Below are 27,907 nucleotides of genomic sequence, written 5' to 3'. Positions count from 1 at the left end.
AGCAGAGTTGACTGCAATAACAGACATCCCTGATACTGCAACTACTGCACTCCTGCCCACTGCTCTTCCTGATCATTCTACTACCTCACAAAATATTACTACTACACCAAGCTTCACCGCTTCACAAAGCATTACTGCACCAAGCCTTACTACTACACAAAACATTAGTACTGCATCAAGCATTACTACTGCCACACAAAACATTGCTACTGCACCAAGCATTACTACTGCTACACAAAACATTACTACTGCATCAAGCATTACTACTGCCACACAAAACATTACTACTGCATCAAGCATCACTACTGCCACACAAAACATTACTACTGCACCAAGCATTACTACTGCTACACAAAACATTACTACTGCACCAAGCATCACTACTGCCACACAAAACATTACTACTGCACCAAGCATCACTACTGCTACACAAAACATTACTACTGCCACACAAAACATTACTACTGCACCAAGCATCACTACTGCTACACAAAACATTACTAGTACTACACAAAACATTACTACTGCACCAAACCTTACTACTACACAAAACATTACTACTGCACCAAGCATCACTACTGCTACACAAAACATTACTAGTACTACACAAAACATTACTACTGCACCAAGCATCACTACTGCTACACAAAACATTACTACTGCACCAAGCATCACTACTGCTACACAAAACATTACTAGTACTACACAAAACATTACTACTGCACCAAGCATCACTACTGCTACACAAAACATTACTACTGCACCGAGCATCACTACTGCTACACAAAACATTACTACTGCCACACAAAACATTACTACTGCACCAAACCTTACTACTACACAAAACATTACTACTGCACCGAGCATCACTACTGCTACACAAAACATTACTACTGCTACACAAAACATTACTACTGCACCAAGCATCACTACTGCTACACAAAACATTACTAGTACTACACAAAACATTACTACTGCACCAAGCCTTACTACTACACAAAACATTATTACTGCATCGAGCATTACTACTGCTACACAAAACATTACTACTGCACCAAGCATCACTACTGCTACACAAAACATTACTAGTACTACACAAAACATTACTACTGCACCAAGTGCTACTGCTACTACTACACAACACATTGCTACTACTCCAAGCACTACTGCTACTATTACACAAAACATTGCTACTGTACCAAGCATTACAAATACTACACAAAACATTACTATTGCACCGAGCATCACTACTGCTACACAAAACATTACTACTGCACCAATCATCACTACTGCTACACAAAACATTACTAGTACTACACAAAACATTACTACTGCACCAAGCATCACTACTGCTACACAAAACATTACAAGTACTACACAAAACATTACTACTGCACCAAGCCTTACTACTACACAAAACATTACTACTGCATCAAGCATTACTACTGCTACACAAAACATTACTACTGCACCAAGCCTTACTACTACACAAAACATTACTACTGCATCAAGCATTACTACTGCTACACAAAACATTACTACTGCCACACAAAACATTACCACTGCACCAAGCATCACTACTGCTACACAAAACATTACTAGTACTACACAAAACATTACTAGTACTCCAAGCACTACTGCTACTACTACACAAAAAATTACTGCAACTACACAAAACATTACTACTGCACCAAATGTTACTACTATTACACAAAACTTTACTACTTCCCCAACAATTCCTATTACTACATCTAAAACTTACACTACACCTTCTACTTCTACTAGTACTACATCTCCAACTTCAGTTACCCCGCCTATCACCACTGCCCTGAAATGTGATAATGGAGGGGAAAACGTAAACGGTGTCTGCCTCTGTCCTGATGAATGGACTGGAGAGACATGCTCAGAAGGTAAGAACAAACAAACAAACAAACAAAGAAGGTTGAATTTTTTGTTCACTTTTTAGATTTGCAGAAAACAGCAACTATGTGATGCTATTAGCCGCAAGCTGATGCTTTGTGTCAGTAATTTACTTTTATATTTGTTGTTACATTAAAGTTTACATAAATTACATTTTTTCTGTGATATAAAGATGTGGGAAACCACAACCAGATCGTTAACTGAAATAAATAACTAACCAACACTTTGAGCAGTCATTACATGTCCAAACTTAGGATCTTCGGGTCTTTACTTTATTGTGTGATCCAGCTTTTAAACTACAAAAATCCTGTCTCAGTTATAAAACAAAACAAAACAATAAGAGAGGGTTATGCAAATGCAATTTTAAAAGAACATGCCATTGGAGTCCGCTCAAATGTGATTGGTCAACAGTCAACAGCATTCAGATTGTAAATAATCACTGAAACTCAAATTCTTTCTCTAAACATGGATCATCGATTTTTTTCCACTTTTGTATTTTTATATAAATAACTAATTATATGTTTTTTCTGCCTATATTTTAATACCTTTGTCTTCTTAGTAAATTTCTGCGCAGCCCAACGATTTGAAGGATTCAGGTTCCCCCGTACACCCATTGGTTGGTTCGCATATTCTGATGAAATATGTGAAGTGGGAACAAGTGGCGGTAAGTCATCCCTTCAGTCCAACATCACTTTGTCAGGTACACCCCAATGTAGTGATGTTTGTCTTTCTATCCCCACTCAGCTGGAAAACCTCAGGCTTCAACCAGATGCTTGTTCATGAGCGAATCACCAGGTTTCAACACTCTACATATCTTCCAGTGTAACCTGACACTCAGTGATATACAACAAAATGTAAGAACTGTTTTTATTCTTCTGAAGACTTATTACTTGATGGTCTTATACAGTTGCAGCTTGAACTGAGTATTTTATGTAATCCGGTAAAAAGGCAGCAAGACATGCACAGGATTACACATTCATTTAAGGACCACAAAAAAAAAAAGAAAAAACGTATTTCTTCCACTCAGCTGACCAGTCCAGCTGATTTAGAGATGCTGGCAACCAGCACTCAGATTCTGACATCCAACCCAGAAGAGCTGACGGCCGAAAATGTTACAGCAGCGGCTGAGATCGCCAACACACTGCTGCTGTCTGCAAACGCCACAGAGGTACAAAAAGTCAACAAAACTTAAGAAAAAACCCTGCTGTAGCATCAGTAGTTACTGACTGTAGCATCCTGGTTCATGTTTGTGTTGCAGAGTGTCAGAGTGGCAGCAGTAGCAACGGTCAGTCAGCTGCTGAACACCACTGTATCAGATGACACAGAGGAAAACAACACAACTCTGGGGTGAAGTACTAAGAATAAAATATTAATCTATTAACTCATATGACGTCTTCAATTGTGTTTAGCTTAAATTAGCCGCTTTTCCTGGTTTAAAGCAACTATACTCACTAGGTACTTCATTAAATACACATTGATTGTTGCAGGTTGGACTGATGCTCTTTTAACTTCAGAACTGCATAGATTCAACAATTTGCTGGAAATGTTCCTCAAATTTTGGTCCATATTGTCATGATAGCATTGCACAATTGCTAGAGATTTTTTGGTTGCACACCCATAAACCCTTTTTCAGGCTGTTTTCTGTAAACTCGACATTTAAAGAGAACACCCGTTTTAAGCAAATATCCCAGCAGATCATCAGTTTCCAAAATACTCAGACCAGTGCATTTGACACCAAAAAACTACATTCAAAGTCCCAACCTGTCCCCATTCTAATGATTAGTTTGAAATCCAAGATGGTCATCTTGACTATGTCTATATGCATGCATGTACTGAGTCACCGCCATGTGATTTGCTAATTAGATACTTTCATTAATGAGCAATTTTGTAAATGTATCTAACAGACCAGTGAGTGTAAGACAGCCTGTTTTGTGGTTGCTTTTGTTTGTTATGTCCAGGCTGACGGTGACTCTGGACCAGCTCTCAGTGAACCTCAGCCTCAGTCTCAATGCATCTCAATCTCAGGTGGTTCAGCCAAACCTGGTGGTCCAGTCGGCACAGATCCCTGCTGCAAACACTCAGGGAGTCCAGTTCACTTCTCTTAGAGGTCAGTGAGAAACGGTGTTAAAGAAAAGTAATCCTCCAATTTTTTAATTTTTTTCCCCCATTTTACTGCTTTTCATCCCTTACATACAGTTTGGGTCAAATTTGACTAAATTTGACACTAATAAAAATACGCTAATAAAACTTTTAACATTCAAGGCATATCTGTTCAGATAGATATTAGATCCACCGGTGTGCGTCAAGTCAAGAAATATTGTGGTTTTAGGGAATCTTTAAACTGTAAAACTGTGTTGAAGTGGGGACAGTTAACAGAATTGTTTGTGTTCCCCCCACAGTTGTCCAGGTTCTTGCATGGACAGGCACCCACAGGTCTCCTCTCAGAATATCATGATGTAGTGGAACAATTTCAATATTTGTAGCTTTAAGATTAAAGATCCAGTGGTAAGGTTCTGCATTTTTTATTATGTGATCACAAACAGCTCACTTCTTTTGCTGCTACAGGGACATCTGGCAGTTTTGTAGCTGAGAGAATTCAGCTGAACACAAATGCAACACAGGTTGTGGTGGAAAACGGTTTCATAGCTGATGCCCTCATTTATGTAAGATTCCCTCAAGGTGAGTTTTCTAGACTTACACAGTCTTACAACAGAACTTGTTAAGATGCTTAAGGTGTCACTAAGAGGTATTTAAGAGAGCTGTTTTAGTTTGTTATTAATAAAAATGGAGCACTTCTATTTCAGACATTGTCAGTTCTTGTTACACCCACACAAAAGTTTACCAACTGCAGTGGATTTCTTTCTCTTATGTCAGGCAAAGGTGTCAGAAGTCGTCAGACAGACTCAAACGTCTCTCTGGGTTTCGTTCTCTATCAGAACGATCGTTTCTTCCGTTCAAAACTCTACATGAGGCGACGGGCCACCATCAGGGTCCTGTCAGCCAGCGTCAGAGGGCAGGAACCCAACATGGTGCCACAACATGTGGAGATGATGTTCAGGCCAAGAGTAAGAAATCCAGCATTTCAAATTAAAGTCAATTTTAATATTTGTTGACCTATTTTAAGTCAGTTTTATCTTCAAGATTTCAGATAATGGTGACCACTGGACAGCTTTTCCTTCAATAACTTGTGATCTCACCTGACAATGTATCATGTTTGACCTTTATCTGCAGGTTTAGGGCACACAGATAGTGAGCAGTGTTTATGGTGTTTTTTATGAGACAGATAAATTAATAAACTTGCAGTAGCTGTAGCAGCTGTGATAATGGTGTAAAAATAGAACAATACCAATATACACATCACAAAGTAAAATATTCATACCTAACTTATGACCAGTTGTGTTTTTATTGTTAAAATGGTTCTGTGTTATTTTCAAAGAACTGCATATGTGCTATAAACTCTAAAAATGTGAAACATACCATCTGCTTTTGAAAGCAAATTGTATGTTTACATGTAAATCAGAGTTCTGGATTTCTGAGTAAGGCTGTGTATTTCTGTTTCAGAACATAAGTGGGACGTCTCTGTACGACTTCTCTTGTGTTTTCTGGAACTACAGTCAGAAGGATTGGAGCACCAGTGGCTGCTCTAAAGGAAACACTTCAGATGGACTCATGAGGTGTTTCTGTAACCACACCACCAACTTTGCTGCTCTCTGGGTGAGGGTCACAACTTTTCAGGGCAATAGATGACGTTACAGTGTTGGGTTGCAAATTTTGAAGCCTATATGATAACCTTCAGATCCAATTAAAACCAAAACACTCAGAAAGATCCTCTGGAAAAGACTAGAATTCTTGGAACAGAGTTTATTAAACAGTGTCATATGAAGAGCAGAACAGTACATTTACAGCAAAAAAACACATGGAAAGCAAGCAAAGCAAACCCTGGGGTGTAGGGTCTTAAAGCACAAACAGCAACAACACACAAAATGACAAAAAGGAAAAAAGCAGCAGTCTGGGGCATATCGACCCTCCTCTTACAAAGGATCAGTGACCGCTCCTCCTGTTGTTTGGTAAATTTCCACCCAACAGCAGGAGGAGGAGCAGGAATTTCCGATCAAATCTACAAATGTCAATATTATCTCAATTATTGATACTTTTCTCCAATCCATTGTTAATCATACTTGCACCTTGCTCCTTTCTTTTAATCTTACACTTATGTTACATACCTTTCTGACCCTACCCCATAACTTTTCAAGCACCAGTCTTACATCCATCATTTTGAAATGTGTCCCTTCATCGGTTTTATGGCCAAAGTGATTCCAAAAGTTTGCAAAACGGCAGCTAACAGTTAATCAATTTGACAATTTTGTCAGGTGCACTTGTCAGAAGTAAACTGGTATCTATGCTAAGAAAGGGTTTTTCTCATCTTCTGGCGGCTGATGTGAGAAACTGAATCCCAGGTGCATGCCCACCGGGGCCAGGTTTGTTTACCGTATAGGTAATGAAAGGGCTGGACACAACGTGGAGCAAAAAAGATGAGCACGGAGAAAAAGGGTCCCAGGTGCATGCTTTAGCAGTGCCAAGTTTAATTAACCCTATGTTTGGACTAGTCACCATTGGCCTTAACACAATCAAAGGTTACTTACTGATCCTAATTACTACATTTTCAAACAGTATTGAACAACATGTGTTCATACAACAAGTGGCACAAACTTCATTAATATAATTAGAGATAATATTTGACTTAAATATGTGGGTCTTGTGATCTCGAACATGTGATTCCATTATATAAAATACTCCAGTATAGGTATATATATATAAAAAAAAAACACCCAGCACTTCAAGCTCGGGTCCTCTACCAGAGGCCTGGGAGCTTGAGGGTCCTGCGCAGTATCTTAGCTGTTATATATATATATATATATATATACAGTGTTGGGAAGGTTACTTTTAAAATGTATTCCATTACAGAATACATGCCCCAAAATGTATTCTGTAACGTATTCCGTTACGTTACTCAATGACAGTAACGTATTCTGAATACTTTGGATTACTTAATATATTATCATGCTTTTTACAACAACGTGAATGTACTATTGCTGTGTGATTTATTACTATTACTGAAGGTCCGCGACTCCGAACTGTAGTAAAGGGACCTCTGACTAATACGGCGGGGTCCCTGTCGGCTCGTAGCTGAAAAATAGCTTTACTTTGTTGTGTGGGTCAACTTTTCTTGCGAGAGACAGAGAGAGGCGTTGAAAGGCTGCTCCAACGGAACTTATTGTTTTCGGAGGAAAACACGAACACGGTGTACAGTCGACTCTTCATAGCTTACTTACAACTGGGCTCGTCAGGCACTCTTCTTGGCTGCAGTGGTTATTATTATATTTACATGCTTCCAGCTCCCGTTTTTCCTCAGTGACAACTCGTACCTTTCCACTCCCCTTTTTCTCCCTCCTCGCGCTCACAGACCCCTAACGTGTATGGCAGTCCATTCTCCCTGCTACACGGAATACACTGCCCATGATGCTACATTCTTTAGAGCTATGCTTGTAGCATTCTGCCTGTTAGCTTAGCACAACAAAAACGAAAAGGCGCTCTCTCACCCAGGAAACACACAGTCGCAGAGAGAGAGAGAGAGAGCGTCGCCCGGTAACCATGGCAACCGTAACACTGCCGCCTGGAACAACAGAACGTAGCTGTCAAACAAAACCCAAACAGTCCTGACCCGCGACAAAATGAAACAGGAAAGTACCGCAGTGTAATCCATTTATTTCAACAAAGTAACTGTATTCTGAATACCACCTTTTTAAACGGTAACTGTAACGGAATACAGTTACTCATATTTTGTATTTTAAATACGTAACGGCGGTACATGTATTCCGTTACTCCCCAAAACTGTATATATATATAAATATATATAAATATATATATATATATATATATATATATATATATATATATATATATATATATATATATATATATATATATATATATATAGTGTATATGAGTATATATGATTACATAGTATATATGTGAGTATATGTCAAGTGTATACAGGTATATATGTCATATATATCATACAAAAAAACCTCAACAACAGCTTGTTAAACCTTGGTCATGACATAGCTCAAAATGTAAATCTAACTCATCGCAGATATTTTATGAGTTTAAATCTGAATCCTATTTTTCAGTCATACAGAGAGAACTACGAGTATGCAGAAGCTCTGGGTGTGATCTCCATTGTGGGACTTTCTCTTTCTATTCTGGGTCTGGTTGTGACGATCATTTATCACATTAAAGAAAAGTAAGTTTGGGTTACTTCACAGATAAGAAATGATGTTTAATTATGCTGCATTAAAATTCTCTCATCACATTTACCAAACACTTCTAGTTGTTATTTAACAAACTGAAACTTTCTTGGATGCAACAAATAGTTATTTTCATTTTACATTAATGCTTTGATTATTTTATTTGACCTATAAAGTCTAAAAGTAGTAAAATTGCTGTCTGTCTGTTTTTATATATATATTTTTGTGGTGTTTTTCTTTAAGAAATACCAAAACTTAAAAGATATTAAAACTTCTTTGTTATTTTTCTCTCTGTAGCTTCTTCAGGAATACTCATGGGCAGCCAAGTAACTTGAATTCAAAGCTGGCTCTGCTGTTCATCTACCTCAGCCTGCTGGCCTTCATCATCACCTTCCTCTCTGGAGTCCAAAACTCCAGCAGACAGAACGACACTAAGGTGCAGAGTGATGATCGGATCAACAACATCTTGAACTCTGATGAACACATAGAACCAGACCGCGGCTCGTGTACGGCTGTAGCAGCTCTGCTGCACTTCCTCCTGATGGCCACCTTCATGTGGAACAGTGTATACAGCACTCAACTGGTGCTGCTGGTCCGGTCAATGCGCCGCAGCCTGCCAACACACTGGACTCCACTGAGTGTGACTCTGGGATGGGGTAGGACATTCAGAAAGAAAACAAAAATGCCAAATTTGAAATATTTTAGAAGAACTTTAAAGTAGTATAATTAGAAGGAAAAAAGTCATAACATTAAGGAATGCAGATACACAGCACTGTGCTAAAATCTTGAGCTTCTTATCATTTATTTTAGTTTAAAACAAAATTAAAATAAAAACTGAACATTTTGCAGTGATACACAGTTACATCCGCAAACCCCCGGCACATCATTTTCAGATCACCGCGGTCTTACGCTACTCAGGTTAAATTTCATTTTACTTAAACTGTTGTTTTGATTTGTTGTGTCCTGTTAGGAATGCCAGCGTGTTTCATGGTCATCACACTGGGGGTGAGCTACAGGGTGGACAATCCGCTGGGATATAGACAAGAGGAATTGTGGGTAATCTGTGAAATTCTCCACCCTACAATGACCTAAATTCCCAGTTTGGATTATAGAATAGTTTATATATTGTGAAATTTATGGAAGACCACAAAAGCCGCGCGCATCAAAATGAAGAATTCTGTGCTTGAATAATAAATTGTAGAATAAATTCTGCATTTGCAAATTTATTTTTGAATTCCACATTAGAAAACTGATTTTTAAAATGTTTTTTAAAAAATTCATTTCAAAAACCTTTTCCGAATTCCAATTTAAAAAACTTATTTTCAAAATGCTTTTTAAATTCCACTTCTCATTTCAAAATCCATTTCCCTTTCCTGTTCGCTCACGGATTAGCTCAGGGATTTACATTTGCATTAGCAACTGGATTAGTAACTTCATTTTAAAAATCTTGCTGCAATACAAATTAGCCACACCGTGAGATGTAAGGAGCTCTCTGATTGGTTGGACAGACACAGGCTGCCAGCCTGAATTTTTCTTGCTCATAGCTTTGCCCTGCTAAGAGGCGTGTGTGCTTGTACAAAGGCCGTTCAGCCTCGGGATTTACACTCGGCTCGACACGGATATGTGAAGAATGAAGGGACCCTGCAGCGAAACGGAGAGCTGAACCTCTGACTGTGTGCCTCTTTACTCAGTCTGACCACCTGTTGAAGGTAACGTGCTAACATGGCTAATGCTAGCATCACCGCACGTATCCCTGTTATTTTAAGGTCATCTTAGCTTATGAATCTTTTACGTCGCAGCTGTACAAGCTAGCTACGTTTTTTTTACGCTGCTGTGGTCTTCACAAATAAAGCTTGAAGCAGCTCAGACTATTAGCACTGAGCCCTATTACATTTATACAGTGTTAGAGCATTAGAGCTGCGACCTACAGCCTTTAAACTAGCGATTAAAATGCTGACAGTAAACTCATCAGTCCAGATGTTACCAGATTACTTTATGATACTTAGAATTAAAACAACTAAGACAGGCTGATTAAAATAACAGCTGTCAGTTCTCTCATTCCTTATATCAAAACTGGAGATCACACTACTGATTTCAGTTCATTTAATATGTGAGTGCACAGATTCATTCTCAACTGGACATAAATGATGATCAAAGGTTGTATATATGATGAATTCATCAAATCCCAGCCTCTAACACAGTGTGCTGAATCTTAGCATTTAATGTCCAGTATATTCTAATCAGCACACTTTAAGCATTCACTGCAACTACAGTATCTACACCTCTGTGGCAAATGTGTGGTAAAGATGCAGATCACGACATGTAATTATTAATAAAATATGCATAATGAAAAACACAAGATGAAATTGATTGAGTACAGGGTGGGCCATTTATATGGCTACACCGTAATAAAATGGGAATGGTTGGTGATATTAAAGTCCTGTTTGTGGCACATTAGTATATGTGAAGGGGCAAACTCCTCAAGATGGGTGGTCACCATGGTGGTCATTTAGAAGTCGGCCATCTTGGATACAACTTTTGTTTTTTCAATAGGAAGAGGGCCATGTCACACATCAAACTTATTGGTAATGTCACAAGAAAAACAATGGTGTGCTTGGTTTCAACGTAACTTTATTCTTTCATGAGTTATTTACAAGTTTCTCTTTGTTCTAAGCCATTGACATGTCGAAGAGGTTAACACGTGAGGAGTGGATCAAAATTGTGTTGATATCTGTTGAAAGCAGTAACCGGGTCATTGCAGCAGATTTAAATGCAAGACATCCTACGAGACCGCCCATCTCCCATGCTACAGTTAGCAAACTGCTTGCTAAGTTTCGTGAAACTGGTTCAGTGTTGGATTTGCCAAAATGTGGACGCAACAAAACTGTCACTAATGAAGAAACATCAGTGGCTGTCCTAGCTTCATTCAGCAAGAGCCCACAGCGTAGCACTTGCCGCATGTCACTGGAGAGTGGCATTAGTCGGATATTAGCTACTCACAAATGGCACCCTTACAAACTACAGCTACTGCAGCATCTCAACGAGGATGACCCAGATCGGTGCACAGAATTTTCAGAATGGGCAAAACAAAAATTGGAACAGGACCCTCAGTTGACGCACAAGATTTTGTTCAGTGATGAGGCAAACTTTTATGTAATACTTGCTCTTGACGAAGGCTGTCGCACTTTTCTCCTCTCCTCCTCCTCTCCCTTAGCTTCCCTGCTTAGCCTCTTGTGTCCTTGTCTAGGCTCGTGTTTTTTGTATTACTTTTCCCTGGAACACTCTCTCACAGTCTGTTCTCTAAAACCTAAAAGAGGAATTATGGATTTGATCAACTGGTCCTTGAATGCAATTGACACCCTTTTCTCAATGAGAAGTTTGGGCTCGGGTGAGCCTGAGTGCTGAAGATATCTACCTATTAGGAAGCATGATAACAGGGTTCTTGCTGATCGGAGCTGGCTTGGCCCTGACTTATCGAAGAATCAAGAAAGTGGAACCGGCTGTTTAAACCCCCACAAGGCTCTCCGCTGGGATTGAAACGATGGAACGAGGCGTGAGTTTCTCAAAATGGGCTCATTGAGTGCAGCACGGATAAGATCTTGGAGAAGCTTACGGCTGCCGTGAATACTCAGAATAAGACCTCTGAGCGCAAATTGGATCACATCTTGGAGAAGCTCACTGCGGTCATGAGTTCTCAGAATCGGCTCTTTGAGCACAAGAATGACAACATCACGGAGCGTAAGTTTGATAACATCATGGAGAAGCTCACGGCTCTCCAACGGGAGCTTGAAAGACCAGTGTCGGACTGTTAGAACAGCTTTGAAATTCTCATGAGTTGTTCGCACTAAAGTAAAAACCAGCATTACTACATGTGGATATCCCTTCAGCGCCAGCTGCCGTCTCAAGGCTGGAGCTGAACAAAAACACCCTGATAACGACTGTGTTTAGACTGTTCTTCCCATTCTATGCAAGGCTACCTGGGTTGGCTGGAAGACTGTTTACTTAGCCTGGCAGGGCGAAGGACACTGTCTCAGCTCTAGACACATACACACACACACAGACATATATACACATGCAGATGTACACTCATCCCCCCTCCCCCCTCCAAACGCCTTTGACGCTTATTCCCCTCCGATGCTGACAGTGGATCAAGGAGACCAGCGCTTATGCTGCAGGCCCGGATGCACTGTCTACATTGGCTGTCTCTCACCCTTTACCCACCCCTGTGTCTTCTCATGTGTTTCTTTGGTGTATTAAGAGTTTTTTTCATGTGCTATGTGCAGAGGTGTTTTTTTATTGTTCTCAAACTGATCTCCCTGTTGGAGCTCAGTCTGGGGGGAGTTATTTCTTTTCTCCTGATCTTTCCTCATGTTGTGCATTTTCCATTGTTATACCTCTCTGACCTGTCTTCCCCATGTGATGTTTGTGTCATGTATGTATGGTCAGAAGGGTAAGGTCGGCAGCCTTAACCCAATTTCCTTCGGGGTCAACCTTCAGGATCAATAAAGTTTTATTGAATTGAATTGATTTGAAAATTGAAGTTAACAAACAAAACCTCCGCTATTGGTCTGACACTAACCCACATTGGATGGATCCCTCCAAGACTGTTGGAACAACAAAAGTGATGGTTTGGTGTGGTATATGGGGTACATTCTTCATCAATGGAAACCTCAAGGCCACTGGATATTTGAAATTGCTGCATGATGATGTGTTTCCCTCTTTATGCACTGAAGCTGGCACGTTCCCTGAGTTTTTCCAGCAAGATGATGCACCACCACATTATGGGTGCCAGGTCCGAGCATTCCTAGATGAACAGTTTCCTGGAAAGTGGATTGGTCATCGTGGGCCAGTTGAATGGCCCCCAAGGTCTCCCAATCTGACCCCTTAGACTTTTATCTTTGGGGTCAACTACGGATACTGGATGCCTGTGCTGGCATTTCTCCTGCGGTGTTGCTATCAGTGTGTGAAGAGTGGGAGAAGAGGGTTGCATTGACAATCAAACACAATGGGCAGCACATTGACCACATTTTATAAGTGGTCAGAAACTTGTAAATAACTCATGAAAGAATAAAGTTACCTTGAAACCAAGCACACCATTGTTTTTCTTGTGACATTACCAATAAGTTTGATGTGTGACATGGCCCTCTTCCTATTGAAAAAACAAAAGTTGTATCCAAGATGGCCGACTTCTAAATGGCCACCATGGTCACCACCCATCTTGAGGAGTTTGCCCCCTCACATATAGTAATGTGCCACAAACAGGACTTTAATATCACCAACCATTCCCATTTTATTACGGTGGCCCACCCTGTACTTTTCTCTGTATGCTCTGTGCTTATAAAGGCCTTGAATTCTGTGATATACACTGTAAATGATGTGAAAATTATTTTCACAGAGGTCTTAAAGTAGTTAAATCACTGCTGATAGCCTGGTTGTTTATAGTATCAATGTTTTTGTGTCTGTAGGTCTGTTTGATAACAATTTGGACTCCTCTGGGAGATGAGGATACACCCACATCTGTTCCATACCGCAGTCATGGATGGTGTTATGGCTCTGAGTCAGCTTTGGGGCATCAGACACACACACGGGGAAACCAGCACCTGGACTTCATGAAGGAAAAACTGCCTCAGTGATGACTGACTGGCTCTTTCTTCTTTAACACACAATTAAAATCACTCCAAAAGAGTGTAAACCTACTGAGGAAGTCTGTAACTTTTTACACATTTGTACTTTTACTTGTTTTATGAGTTATATTTAAGAGGAGTAAAGTTATTCACATAAAGTTTTTATTCTTTTGTAATATGTACCACAGTCATACTGAAGTTAGAAAAAAATATGTCTACATATCATATAAATATATATATATGTGTGTGTGTGTGTGTGTGTGTGTGTGTGTGTGTGTGTGTGATCTACAGTATCAAAAGCGGAGCTGAGATCCAACAGAACCAGAACTCTGTACTCTCCATCAAGATATCACTAGATACTCTAAGTAAAGCCGTTTCAGTAGAATGTAATTTACGAAAACCAGCATTTTTATCCAGGAAATAGTCAAGTTGTTCTACTACTATTTTTTCTAAAATCTTTGATACAAAGGGCAATTTGGATATTGGCCTATAACTGTTAGGAAGAGATGGATCCAGGTGGGGTTTCTTTAATATTGGTTCAACAACAGCTTGTTTAAAGAATCTGGGAACTGAGCCAGTATAGAGAGAAATATTTATCACATCCACAATACAGGGGCTAATGGAATTAAACACGCTAATGAAAAGTGAGGCAGGTAGGACATCAAGAGGCTTGAAGTCTGTTTCATATGACAAAATAGGACTCTGATGTCCTGTAATGTGTAAAAGAGGACCAAGTATCAGAGCAAATTGTAAGTTTAATACTGAGAAGATGAAGGAGAGATATTTGACCTCATGGCAGTGACGTTATTTGAGAAATTGATTAATTGTCTTAATTGTATTAAATTGGAATTCGAAAATGGATTTTGAAATGAAGTTTCTAAAAAGCATTTTAAAAATCAGTTTTTTAATGTGGAGTTCAAAAATGAATTTACAAATGCAGAATTTATTCTACAGTTCATTAAGAACAGAATTCTTTATTTTGATGAGGGTGGCTCTTGTGGTCCTCCATAGAAATTACATCCACTGCCTAAAAAAAATGTCATTTTCAGTAAATAAAGTATTTATAAAATTTTGGTCAACACGTAGACAAAAGTGTTTTTTTATGTTCTTTTCCTCTCGCTGTAGTTGTTGGCTGGCAGCGTTGGATAAGAACAAACAGTTCAACTTTGGAAAACCGATGTTTTGGGCTTTCCTTCTTCCAATCGGCCTGATCCTGATTTACAACATCGTCTTGTTGGTTATTACCTCCATGACTACATGCAAAGTTGAACCCAGACTGACCAGGTAACATCTAAAGCTGCTGTTGTTTCAAAAAATATTTCAAAAATAAATTACCCAAATTTAAGTGGCTGTTAAAAGGTGCAATTCTCAGATATAAATATATTAAGAAAACCAACATTTAAAAATGAGAAATGAAAAAGAAAAACTTTGAACACAATTTAACTGTGAGCAAAACAAAATGGCTTTATTTCTTTTTGTTAATAATAACACTAATAACCAATAACAGTAATGCTCCATCTTTGTCTTCAGGAGAGGTGTATCAATGCATACACTCCATTTTCACAGATGTGATGAAAAGATTATGCAGAATCCTTTCTGACTAGCTTCCATGTGGATTTTAACTCTGTTTTTACTGTAGCAACAAGAAGTCATCTTTAAGCAGGAAGTTCCTCATTAGTTTATCTCTGGCGGTGTTACTCGGTCTGTCCTGGACTCTGGGATATTTCGTGCTGCTCAGTTCAGAAAAAACACACCTGATCTTCAGCATTTTGTTCTACATCTGTACAACCACACAGGTACGACTCCTTCCACTTCATTCTAGAACTGAGATTAAAGGTGTCATGAGCTTCTCAGACTTCAGGTAAACACATAAAATGCAAAAAAACAAAAACAAATGGGAGGTGATTGTTGAAAGTTTTATATTTAATTCATGGTATATCGAAGGGAACAAGGAAAACTGAAACATTTTAACTGAAGCAGTAGTAGTAATAAAAGTACGAAAATGCTGGTAACTCTTGCAAATATTAGGATATTAGAATAGAATAGAATTAGAATTCAACTTTATTGTCATTGCACATGCACAGGTACAGGGCAACGAAATGCAGTTTGCATCAATCCAGAAGTGCTTTAGTGATATAGATATATTACAATATATATTAGCAATAATATAGATATGTGAGTATATTACAGAAATGGGTCTATTATGGTATGTTATAATGTACACGGTTTGAAGTATGTTGTGAATATTCTATAACTATAAGTATGTACAGGCTGTAGTGAGTACAAGCTATGTACAGGATATGGACAGGATATAAATATGAAAAACTACAGAATATGAAATAAATAACTTTACAGAATCTGAGATATACAGCTATACAGAAATGGGAACTATGCAAGTTGTAAACAGTTGTAGGATTAAAGATTATCGAATGTACAGAATGATTATTTACACAGAGCTATACAGTAGTGCAGTTAAGATAAGTGAGGGTGTAGATAGTTTCTACAGAGGCTATATAAAGTGCTAGTGGTTGTGAGTGGTGGTTCAGTCCATGTTATTATTGTGTGTTTGAGGGTACAGTTGTCCATTGTGGGTGTGTGTATGTTCAGTCCATGAGTTTAACGTGGGTCAGATGTCAGGAGGCAGAGTTCAGGAGTCTGACAGCTGTGGGGAAGAAGCTGTTCCGGTACCTGGTGGTCTTAGTCCGGAGGCTCCTGTGGCACCTCCCAGAGGGCAGGAGGGTGAAGAGTCCATGTGATGGGTGACTGGGGTCTTTGATGATTTTCCCAGCCCTTTTCAGACACCGCTTCCTGTAGATGTCTTTTATGGCAGGAAGTGGTGCTCCGGCGATGCGCTGGGCAGTTTTCACGACCCTCTGCAATGCCTTCCGGTCCAAGGCAGAGCAGTTCCCGTACCAGACTGTTACACAGTTGGTCAGGATGCTCTCGATGGTGCAACGATAGAAGTTCACCAGGATGTCTGAGGACAGGTGGTTCTTCCTCAGAGTCCTCAAGAAGAAGAGGCGCTGGTGAGCCTTCTTGATCAGCTTGGAGCAGTTGGTCGTCCAGGTGAGATCCTCGGAGATGTGGACTCCCAGGAACTTGAAGCTGCTCACACGCTCCACAGCCGTCCCCTTAATGTGGATGGGTGGATGTGGGTCAGCATTCCTCCTGTAGTCCACGATGAGCTCCTTGGTCTTCTCGGTGTTAAGCAGCAGGTTGTTTCTGTCGCACCACTCAGCCAGACGATCCACCTCCTCCCTGTAGGCGGCCTCATCGTTGTCACTGATGAGGCCAATCACCGTGGTGTCGTCTGCAAACTTAATGATGGTGTTGGAACCATCAGCAGGTCTGCAGTCGTGGGTGAAGAGGGAGTAGAGGAAAGGGCTCATCACACAGCCTTGTGGTACACCGGTATTATTAGTATTATATTAGTGACAAAGCCAAGAAAAACAAAGGTTCATCTCAGTAACCACAGCATTTAAAGAGGATGCCACACCCGAGTTTCAGTCGCTGTTGACAACTGACTGCAAGTAGCTCTGGTATCCAATTGCATCACCATTTTAAAAAGATAGCCTGGTGGGAGGCAACCTATCTTCAAACAATCATGGCCTGACTTAAACTTCTGTTCTGCAGCAAGTACGTCACTATTTGTGGAGGAATTTCTATCATGGTACTGGGTCTGTGACCCAGTGTTTTGTGTTTGTTTAAGTTATATTCCTTGATTATTTGTTATTCATGACTTTGGTTTTCTTGGTGGTTTGCTGTTCATGTTATATTTGTAGTTCTAGGTCCTAGTTTTGGTCACTGTGTCTTCCCTGTGTTCCATGTTGCATATACAGTCAGTCATGTCTCAGTGTCAAGTCCTTGGCTGTATCCCAATTCAGGATCTGCATCCTTTCGCAGTCTTCGTGGGCCGGGTCCTCCAAAGACCGAGAAGGCCCGAAGTGCCAGTCTTGTGAAATGGGACCGTCTAGCCTCTGTCACGCTGCTCAGGTTGCCTAGCAACCATGATACTAACCGCTGGAAACGTTTCATACAGCATTGTTTGACAGAAATGAAGGAGACATTTCTTTTGTTCATCTGTTTGTTTTTACATGAGCTTTGTTTGATTTGATAAGTATCTGAGGCTGAGACCACAGGACTGTAAAACATGATTGTTGGGCTTCATTTCTGTACTGAACAGTCATTTAAAGATTAGCTAGTAAATAACAATTAGCTAATGTTGTTCATGAGACTAAAGTCATCTCACTTTGGTAATGTAAATACAATATGGCCAATATTAAATTAACTATTATATTAATTATTATTAGGTATTACAGCAGTGAACCTGAACTCTGTATCAAATACTGGGCTTCAGTAAAGATTCAAGTTGCAGTTATTTATATTTCCTAAAACCTTATATCTTCACTCAAAGACAAGTATCTTTTACAGTGTATATATAGATGTATTATATATTGTTCTTTTAATATGTTGGCTGATAGGTTTGTAGCATAAACCTATTCGCTGGAACGTTCAAGACAATTCTACTACACAGCAAAGCAAGACACAAGCAGGCAAAGTTCTTTATGTTTCTCGTATACAAGAAAGACCAACTGGACAAACACCGTTCCTTCGCTTGACCCCAGTTGCTCTTGTCTGCTCCCTCGTAACGCTGCTCTTTTATTGCGGTTACATGAATATACATAGGCTCATTTACATAGGTACACATGTAAACAAAGAGTACTGTCTGTGTGTGTGTGTGTGTGTGGGGGGGGGTCAGAATGTGACCACATAAACAACTTCCCTAACCCTGCTGGTCTGGAAGTCCAGCAGTTCATCTAAACAAAAGGCACTTATACTAAAACAGATATAGATGTGTTTGCTGTACCATATATCAGTAAGAGAAGATACAAGATCTCTCATGACCCTAGGGTGTGAGTGTGTATGCCAGAACACTCTGGAATGCACACAAAGTCTTTGCAGACTACTAAGAATCACACATCTTATCACTACACAATCGATTATACACCTCTAAGGTCTGGTTAAATATTTCTAAGCATAAATGACAATCAACAATATAAACCTGACATTGGCATTAGTAAATATGTCTGAATCCTTACATATATGTGTAAAAAGAAAATGTACGACCTGTGATAACTGTTTCTGATAGAATGAAGAGTAGACTGATATATGAAATATTCCTTTATTGGGTGAGAAAATCAGACCATGTCATAACTGCTTTAAGTCATACAGAATAGATATCAGAGCCTTAAACAGGCTGACTTCTGCTAAATGGGTCAAACTGGGCACAAAGTATACAAACACATAACATCCTTATAGAATATGATGTAACACTATAGATCAACTTACCTCAGAATATATAAAGCATATAAACAATTACAGCAATATGATACAACAAACACAGCAGTGCTACTAATCCAAAATACTCAAAGCTTCATAGAACTGAAACAAACATTTTTTTTTAGGTCCATTCTGCTGCTGATACATACTTTAGGTTTCTGAATATTAAACTTGTTGCTGCCTTTCATAGTGTGTAACTTGAAGACCCTGAGTACTTTCCCCCACACTGAAAACATTTGAATGATAAAATTATTTTATCATTACCTAATAAGACTGATTCAGGACAGACAATTAGTTATTTTAAACTTTCCTAGCAGTCCTTCACAAACAGGGAACAGTCTGTCTATTCTCTCCATCTGTCAGCTGCTGCTGGCTCTTCCTCACACACTGCTGAGTTTGTCCTGGTGGATCATCAGGGGTGCAATGCTGGACATTTGCAGTTTTCACACATGGAATTCAAATGTGTGATAAGCTGCAGGATTCAAACACAACACACAAGAATTTACAAAGTAATAAGAAAAATCTTGCAAAATAATTTCAGGTACTTTACTAATAACTATAAAGAATAATTTGTCAAACATGTCATCAAACATGACATTACTTACAAAAATAAAGAGAGTAACCATCATCTTCCCTTTCTGTTTTTTAGGGTTTACAAATTTTCCTCCTCTTCACAGCTCGAACACGGGCCTTCAGAGCCTCCATGTCACGGTCCATGCAGTACATTTCCTCAATCAACATCCCTCTGAACAACACAAAGTACAATCTGTGGAAGAAGTGGAATACCTGGAATATGAGCCAATCGGAGACCTACAGGGATCTGAGTGACATCGAAATGACCACCAGCAAAACCCTGTAGGACCTGAGGAGGACTTACAAAAAAGCCTCTTGCAGTAAAAACTTGTCATGTTGACAAGGATTACATGCATACATCACAATGAAAATTCATATTTTTCAGTGTAAGCTAATAGCTGGGAATATTGCTGAAGTCTCCTGGATGAGCTTCTGATTTTTTAAGTGTATTTTTGACTGACTGAACTGCATTTCCCAGAATTTCCAACATGCTGTTCTGCCATCAGAGGAAGAAGCGGTTGGATTTCCTGACTGCTTTGACAGTCTCTCGTTCTCTACATGAAAGACGACAGAGATGACATAGATTATAAAGACTGCTCTTCTACGCACTTTCTATCCAAAATTATGATCCTAAGTTGGCATTTTTCCTTCACAGCTATCTATAAGTTCACTGTATCTTGTATAAAAGACAATGTTTTGTTCATCACATAAATAGGCAACATAAATAAATATTTGTTGTCAGGTGGTAAAGTTCATATTTTATCCAATTCTTTACTTTCCACCTATAAATTAGAAATACAAAAATTGAAGGCTCTGAAAATGTGCTGAGGTTTGTTCATGCTTTTTGTACAATACTGATGCACTGTTATTTTTAGTGTTTGTTTTTGTGCTGTTATTTATGTCCAGCAGAAACTCTTGTTTCTGTATTCATTATGAATTCAAGGTGCTGCGCTGGTGTCCAAGCAGCTCTTCATACTGATCTGAAGTGATTAATGATGGTGAATGTGTCTTTTTAAAAACTGGTGACCCAGCTGGACAAAGCAGTGATCATTGCTGCCTCCAGGTGGTGACAGTTAGTTTGTTTTGACTTCAAAGTTCACAGCAGAGCTGAATGATAAACGTTTTATTTTACCAGAGAACAATGTTTATCATCATTTAAATTGTACTGGAAGCTTTTGAAATGTTGGAAATGTCACACCTTTTAATTTTAAAATTGCACTTTTTTCTTTAATGAATTACAGTTATTTGTATTTTAAGCTTTGGCTTGTGTCTGAAAACATTTAGCTGTCCACTAATTTCAGATTTGCAGCCTAAAAAGTATTATCAACACTTTGAAAGGAGCCAATCTGCATTTCTACTCGAAGTTTTGAGCCTTTAATTTGTCATTTTAATTTTAAAAGATTTGTCTTTAGTGGCGTATTGTTATTTCGTTATGTTGTCTACTAATCCAACAGCTTGTGGTTTAATATGAAATGTGAAGTTTTTGATATGATTTTTGTATTGAACAACTTTGTGACAGAAAAATGACACTTAATTGGAGAACATAGTTGTCTTTAAAAACTGATTTCCACTTTAAATAATTTTTTGTGTTATTTTGTTTGCTGTCTTTTTTATTTTCTTTCTTATACTCTAATGTGGTCTTCATGATTTAACAGTTCACTGGCATAAACAGGTTTTTCAGTGTTCTGTAATGGAAATGGCAGAAATATTCTTTTTTGCATTATATATTCTTATTTTAAAAGGTCTGAATTATTTCTAAATCTTCTAAAGTTATTACTAAAAACTTTATTTAAATAATTCCTCCACGGTGCTGTAAGACACATTGCCAGTTATTGCAAATGCTTGATTGCAGTTATTGCTTCTAAAACCAGTTATTAGGTGCAACTAGTTATTAGGTTTAGGGGGCAATCACTTTTTCATACAGGGCCCTTAATAATAAATGCCTTCATTTAAAAACTGGATTTTTGTTTACTTGTGTTATTTTTGTTTAATATTAAATTTTTTGATGATCTGAAACATTTAAGTGTGACACGATATATACAGAACCTCATATGGGTATTTTGCAATCGCTACATTTATACGTTTACATATCACAGCAGTACTGCTGTATATCAAATGATCAGCGGATGTCAGTACATCGTGCATTGTATGATTTACCTTTTGGTGGGAAAAAAAATTCACAGGCATTTATCATACCATCACTAGTTGTGAGAGTCCCAGTCACCAGGGGCAAGGGTTTCCTCTATCCACAGTTTCCAGTAGATGTCTGTAGACGATGCATGTCAGACATGACCACTTTTGTAACACTTTTATTCTTGGCTGCAGCGTTCCAGCTGCCAGCCACACATACACCAACTTCAGTCAGGACCCAGTACAGACTTAAATGCAGGGGAAGTGTGATGAGCTCTGCCTCCCCACAGCTGCGCCACAGACCCACCACAATGTCTTAAATAGAGAAGGTGTTGAAGCTTTGCTCTGATTTCAAAGAAAGTGTTATGACCCAGGTCATGATTTTGTGTGTTGCTTTTGCTCGCCACACCTGAGGGTGGCGTTGTTTGTTCTCTGTCTTGTTTGCTAAGAAACATCTCCAAACTGCGAACTTTGCTGTCTAAATCTGAGTTGGAAATGGTTATTCATGCTTTTATTTCATCTCGCTTAGATTATTGTAACAACCTTTTTCTTTGTTTGAGCAAAAGGAATCTTGACCGTGTCCAGTTAGTCCAGAATGCTGCTGCAAGGCTTTTAACTAAGACGCGAAAAAGAGAGCACATTACACCAGTGTTACGTTCATTACACTGGCTTCCAGTACATTTCAGAATTCATTTTAAAATCTTGGTACTGACTTTTAAAGCTTTGAATTGTGATGCCCCTGCTTACATTTCTGATCTTTTAGAACCCCACGCTCCCTCTCGCAGCCTGAGATCATCTAATCAAAGGCTGTTGGTAGTCCCTCGAACATATTTTAAAACCAGAGGTGATAGATCTTTTAGAGCGGTGGCCCCCAGGTTGTGGAATGCTCTCCCTCCATCATTACGTTGCCTTGATTGTATTTATTCTTTTAAAAAGCAGCTTAAGACTCATTTATTTAGATTGGCTTTTAATTAGATTTGTGCTGTGTGTTTTATTATTTATGTATTTTATGTATTTCTGTTTTATATTACTGTGAAGCACTTTGTGGTTTTTATCCTGTGAAAAGTGCTATATAAATAAATTGATTTGATTTTGATTTTGTGCTTGTTTAAGTTCCAGATGGAGACTGACCATTAGTGGAAGAGTGAGGCTGTGTCCCAATCCAGCGACCGCACGCTTTGGTGAATAGTAAATGCCAAGATGAATCTTGTGACACCTGTTGGAACCACATTATCGTAAATGCACAGTCCCGCAAATCTGTGAATCATTTTCCAGACAGAAGGCAGTATGAATAGAAGTATCACCACTACAAGTGTAATCAATTGTACCAATATTACCCTTCCCTGGCCACAAACTGAAATGTCAACATATTCCAGGCAGGAATGTAGCTGTGTACACACCAAATATCTGCGTGAGCCACCAAGACATCACATATTTGCAAAGGTTGTCACACCATCCATGTCAAATATGATAGAGAACCCCCTGACCTTAACCTAGAACCTTAAAAAGTAAATGTTTGGCCTCAGTTAGTGCTGCCCCTGTCCCACAATAAATCGTTTTACCTGACATTTCAGTTTGTATGTCCCACACAGCTGAATATGCTGAACATACGGAAAATAGGGAACTGATAAAACAGAAGTGCAAGATGGTCAGGAATGTAATCCAATGTCTTGCTGCATTCCAACGGCAAGGAGCAGACGGCCAAACTCATTCGACTCCGCCGTGAAAATGAGCACCTGTTCACCGGTGCAAAACACTCAGCCGCAGTGGGTTGGAGGTACAGCAACAGTATGAGGTTTCCAATCAGTGAGGCACAAGGGAGAGTGAACTGTCTGCCCTGCGGTCCTAATCTAGTACATTTTGCTGTGGATGCCATTCAGGGAATAACCTTATTTTCATGTTCTATCATATTTCGTCTGTCAGAGCAATCGTGGAGAAGATGGACCTGGTAGGGAAAATCTCCCCTGTGCAGGCCAAACGAAAATGGGAGAATCTAAAAAGGAAATACAATGTACAGTGGTATTGACAGATGTATCTCCACACGGAATACTGCGAAGTCATCTATGTAAACCTGTACTGTAGCTGTTTTTGCCAACTGCCACTTTTGATGTACTCTGCCTTTAGGAGTGCAAGTATCCAGCGACAGGCAATAGTGCAAGTGGGAAGCCCACTGCTGCAACATGGCCCTGGTTTGGACCCATGGATGAGGTGTTAGGACAGAGGCCCTCTACCAGGCCTCCAGTCCTAATTTCCTCCATCCAGGAGGACACACCAGGGCCCAGTGCAGTAGTGGGCAACCCACTTCCTCACCAGGAAGAGCAGGAGGATGAGGAGCCGCTGGAGGCACGAGTGGCGAAAAGAAAGAGGGACGGGGAGGATGAACTCATTGCTCTAATAAAAGAGGACATGGCACAGCAACGTCAAATGGAGGAACAGAGAGCCGAGAGGATGGACGGGCTGCTAGGTGTCCTTGAGAAGCATGTCGAGCAGAAAAAGGATTGAGTCGTGTTCACAGACATCTAATGTACATATTTGCATACTTTATTTATGTTGGCGTCCCAACCTTTGTTGTGTACAAACAAGATGATTTAAGTTATGTAAATAAAGACATTCGTAACATCCCAACTGTATTTGCATGTTTGTAACGAACTCCATAAAACAATTTCTGAGGGCCTGACCTATTGCATTTGCCAAACTGCGAAAATAACAACAGTACAACGAAAAACACAACAGGATTATTGGTAATGAAATGCCCATTGTGGTCCAGGATTAACCTGAGTGTCCCAGTATGCACAGGCATTGTTAACCAGGCCTGACATTTGGCTGAGCAGGGAGTCTCGGGCAGTGCTGCTGAAGTGCTGTTGCAGCCGAAGATAGCGTAGGCCCCGCTAGCTGTTCCCCGGCAGACCCCAAGCAGCTGGGGAAAGAGGGCGGCTGGGTGACGGTGAGGAGGAAGCATAGTCTTAAACAGAAGCCCCAGGTACACCACAATCCCGTTCATGTGTCTAACCGTTTTCCCCCACTCGGCGACACACCCGCTGGGGGTCAAACTCTGGTAATTGGTGATTTTGTTCTCAGACATGTGAAGCTAGAGACACCGGCAACCATAGTCATTTGTCTTCCAGGGGCCAGAGCAGGCAACATTGAAGGAAATTTAAAACTGCTGGCTAAGGGTAAACGTAAATTCAGTAAAATCATAATTCACGTCGGCAGTAATGACACCCGGTTACACGGGAGGAGGTCACTAAAATCAATACTGAATCGGTGTGTAACTTTTCCAAAACAATGTCGGACTCTGTAGTTTTCTCTGGTCTCCTCCCCAATCAGACCAGGAGTGACATGTTTAGCCGCATGTTCTCCTTAAATTGCTGGCTGTCTGAGTGGTGTCCCAGAAACGATGTGGGCTTCATAGATAATTGGCAAACCTTCTGGAGGAAACCTGGTCTTGTTAAGAGAGACGGCATCCATCCCACTTTGGATGGAGCAGCTCTCATTTCTAGAAATATGGACAAATTTATTAAACCCCCCAAAATATGACTATCCAGAGTTGGGACCAGGAAGCAGAGTTGCAGTCTTACACGCCTCTCTGCAGCTTCTCTCCTTCTGCTACCCCCCCAGAAAACCCATCTCCATAGAGACTGTGTCAGCTCCCAAAAAGACAAAAAACAAACTAAAAACCAGCAACAAACAACTTAAACATAAAAAATCACAAAGAAGGAACAATACAGTATCCACATCTGAACCAAAGAGTAAAACAGTGAAATGTGGATTATTAAATATTAGGTCTCTTTCCTCCAAGTCTCTGTTAGTACATGACTTAATAATTGATCAACAAATCGATTTACTCTGCCTTACAGAAACCTGGTTGCAGCAGGATGATTATGTTAGTTTAGATGAATCAACACCCCCGAGTCATTCTAACTACCAGAAATCTCGAAGCACAGGCCGAGGGGGCGGTGTGGCAGCAATTTTTCACACCAGCCTATTAATCAACGAAAGACCAAGACAGACTTTTAATTCATTTGAAAGCCCGATGCTTAGTCTTGTCCACCCCAGTTGTAAAACTCAGAAACCAGTCTTACTTGTTATCATATATCGTCCACCTGGGCATTACACAGAGTTTCTGTCTGATTTCTCAGACTTTTTTTCTGATTTACTTCTCAGCTCAGATAAAATAATTATTGTGGGTGATTTTAACATCCATGTAGATGCTAAAAATGACAGCCTCAACATGGAATTTAATCTGTTATTAGACTCAATTGGTTTCTCTCAAAATGTAAAAGAACCCACCCACCACTTTAATCACACTCTAGATCTTGTTTTAACATATGGCATAGAAACTGAACATTTAACAGTATTTCCTGAAAACCCTCTCCTGTCTGATCATTTCCTGATTACATTTACAATAATTGATTACACAGCAGTGGAGAGTAGACTTTATCACAGTAGATGTCTTTCTGAAAGCGCTGTAACTAAGTTTAAGAATATAATCCACCCACTGTAATCATCTTAATAATAATGAATAATAATGGATTGCATTTATATAGCGCTTTTCGGGGCCCTCAAAGCGCTGTACAATTCCACTATTCATTCACTCTCACATTCACATACTGGTGGATAAGCATCTTCAATACTTATAGAGCAGAGCAGCTATCTGAACACTACCCCATCAGAGCAGGGGCGGAGCGTGGGGGTGGCTTACGGGGCTTAAGCCCGGGTTGTTTTGTCAGAAGCCCGGGGTATTTTGGAGTGTAATTTTTTCATAGTTAGATGCCTGGCTGACAACTGTATAAAACAAAAAGTACACACAATATTCGAAGCACATAGTGCACACTGTGGGAATTTACGACTGTGCGTGAATCCCCCCCTGATATTGGTATGATCCAAGCTCAGGCACTAAGCGACTGAGCGAGGGGGCGGGGCAGCTGCTGCCCGTGAGTGCGCTGTTGGAGAGATGGAGCCAGCCATACTAAGGAGAGCTTAAGTTTGAGCAGGTACCAAAGCAAATCATTCGTACCGTACAAATAATGTAAATATGACGGTGCATCACGAAAGATTGATATGAAACTGATCACTTGACCAATATTATTTTACTTGCTCTTCAAGTGAATCAACAAATGGCGAAATGAAAAGCCGAACAAATGCTATTTTTTAGAGAGTCTTAGCTTACGTGTGTTTATTTCATATTTTCAGTTCTTACCCTCCCCGACTAATTCGGTTTCAGTTATGTACTGAAATATAAGAATGGACATTAGAGGGTTCTTTCAAAGAAAAAACTCAGGTAAATGTTATTTTATATATTATGCTTACTATGTTGTTCAGTATATTTCTATGCAAAACAAGAGGGATTTCAGTACACAGCAGGATATTCACATTTGTAACCAGATATTTACATACACTTTAGGGAGAAAACATAAAACATTTTTACTGTACAACATCAATTTAGAGTAAACTTTTGTTTTAGATAAATATTGAAATATATTTTGAATTAGTTAAATGTCAGAATAAAGAGAGACAGAGCTGTCTATTTTTTATCACTTTCATTAAATTTAGGAGTACATGTACACTAAGTTTGTTAATTAATAAGAAAACTCCAGACGATTCCATTCTGAGCTGAAGAAGCTTCTGATAGGTTAGTAGAGTCCATGTGAGTAAATTGGTGGCACAGCTGTGGATGCATATAAGGCAAAACACAGAGCCTGTTTCTTTGACATGGGAAAATCCAGAGATGTCAACCAAAACACCAGGAAAAGAATCGTGGAGTTCCATAAGTGTGGCTCAATTTGAATACAATTTGGTGCCATTTGCAATTAAAAAACACAGACAGTTTCTCTCTTTACTCTTAAAGTTAACACATATGTTTTTATATTTATCAATCTAAAAAAATAAACATTTAGTCTGATTTGATGTTACAATTAAAAAAGTGTTTGTGTTTTGATCTGAAGAGTTTGTAAATATCTGGTTTCAACTGTATATTTGATGATTGTCAGCACAAAGAGGGAGAGAGAGGAG

At 39.4% G+C, this 27,907-nt stretch overlaps 1 protein-coding gene and 1 long non-coding RNA gene across 2 annotated transcripts; both read left to right on the top strand.

Annotated features, from left to right (window-relative positions):
* Positions 1–703: 703 nt before the first annotated feature.
* On the top strand, positions 704–23,739 carry LOC308393655 (adhesion G-protein coupled receptor G7-like; the record flags this gene model as incomplete). Its single annotated transcript, XM_080877611.1, has 15 exons — positions 704–1,910; positions 2,480–2,584; positions 2,665–2,774; positions 2,948–3,088; positions 3,179–3,267; positions 3,879–4,027; positions 4,486–4,599; positions 4,795–4,985; positions 5,482–5,634; positions 8,112–8,224; positions 8,526–8,884; positions 9,199–9,280; positions 14,978–15,136; positions 15,492–15,648; positions 19,842–23,739. Coding segments are annotated over 15 exons (3,339 nt in total), but the record flags the coding sequence as incomplete, so codon positions are not given.
* Positions 9,486–14,921, top strand: LOC308393656. Its single transcript, XR_013971019.1, has 2 exons — positions 9,486–9,937; positions 13,694–14,921. It is a non-coding gene; the product is annotated as an uncharacterized lncRNA (long non-coding RNA).
* Positions 23,740–27,907: the final 4,168 nt, after the last annotated feature.

Source organism: Rhamphochromis sp. 'chilingali' (assembly GCF_963969265.1).
Source record: "Rhamphochromis sp. 'chilingali' genome assembly, chromosome: 3".
NCBI lineage: Eukaryota > Metazoa > Chordata > Actinopteri > Cichliformes > Cichlidae > Rhamphochromis > Rhamphochromis sp. 'chilingali'.
Note: the sequence above shows the minus strand (reverse complement) of the source record. Positions and strands in the feature narration are given on the sequence as shown.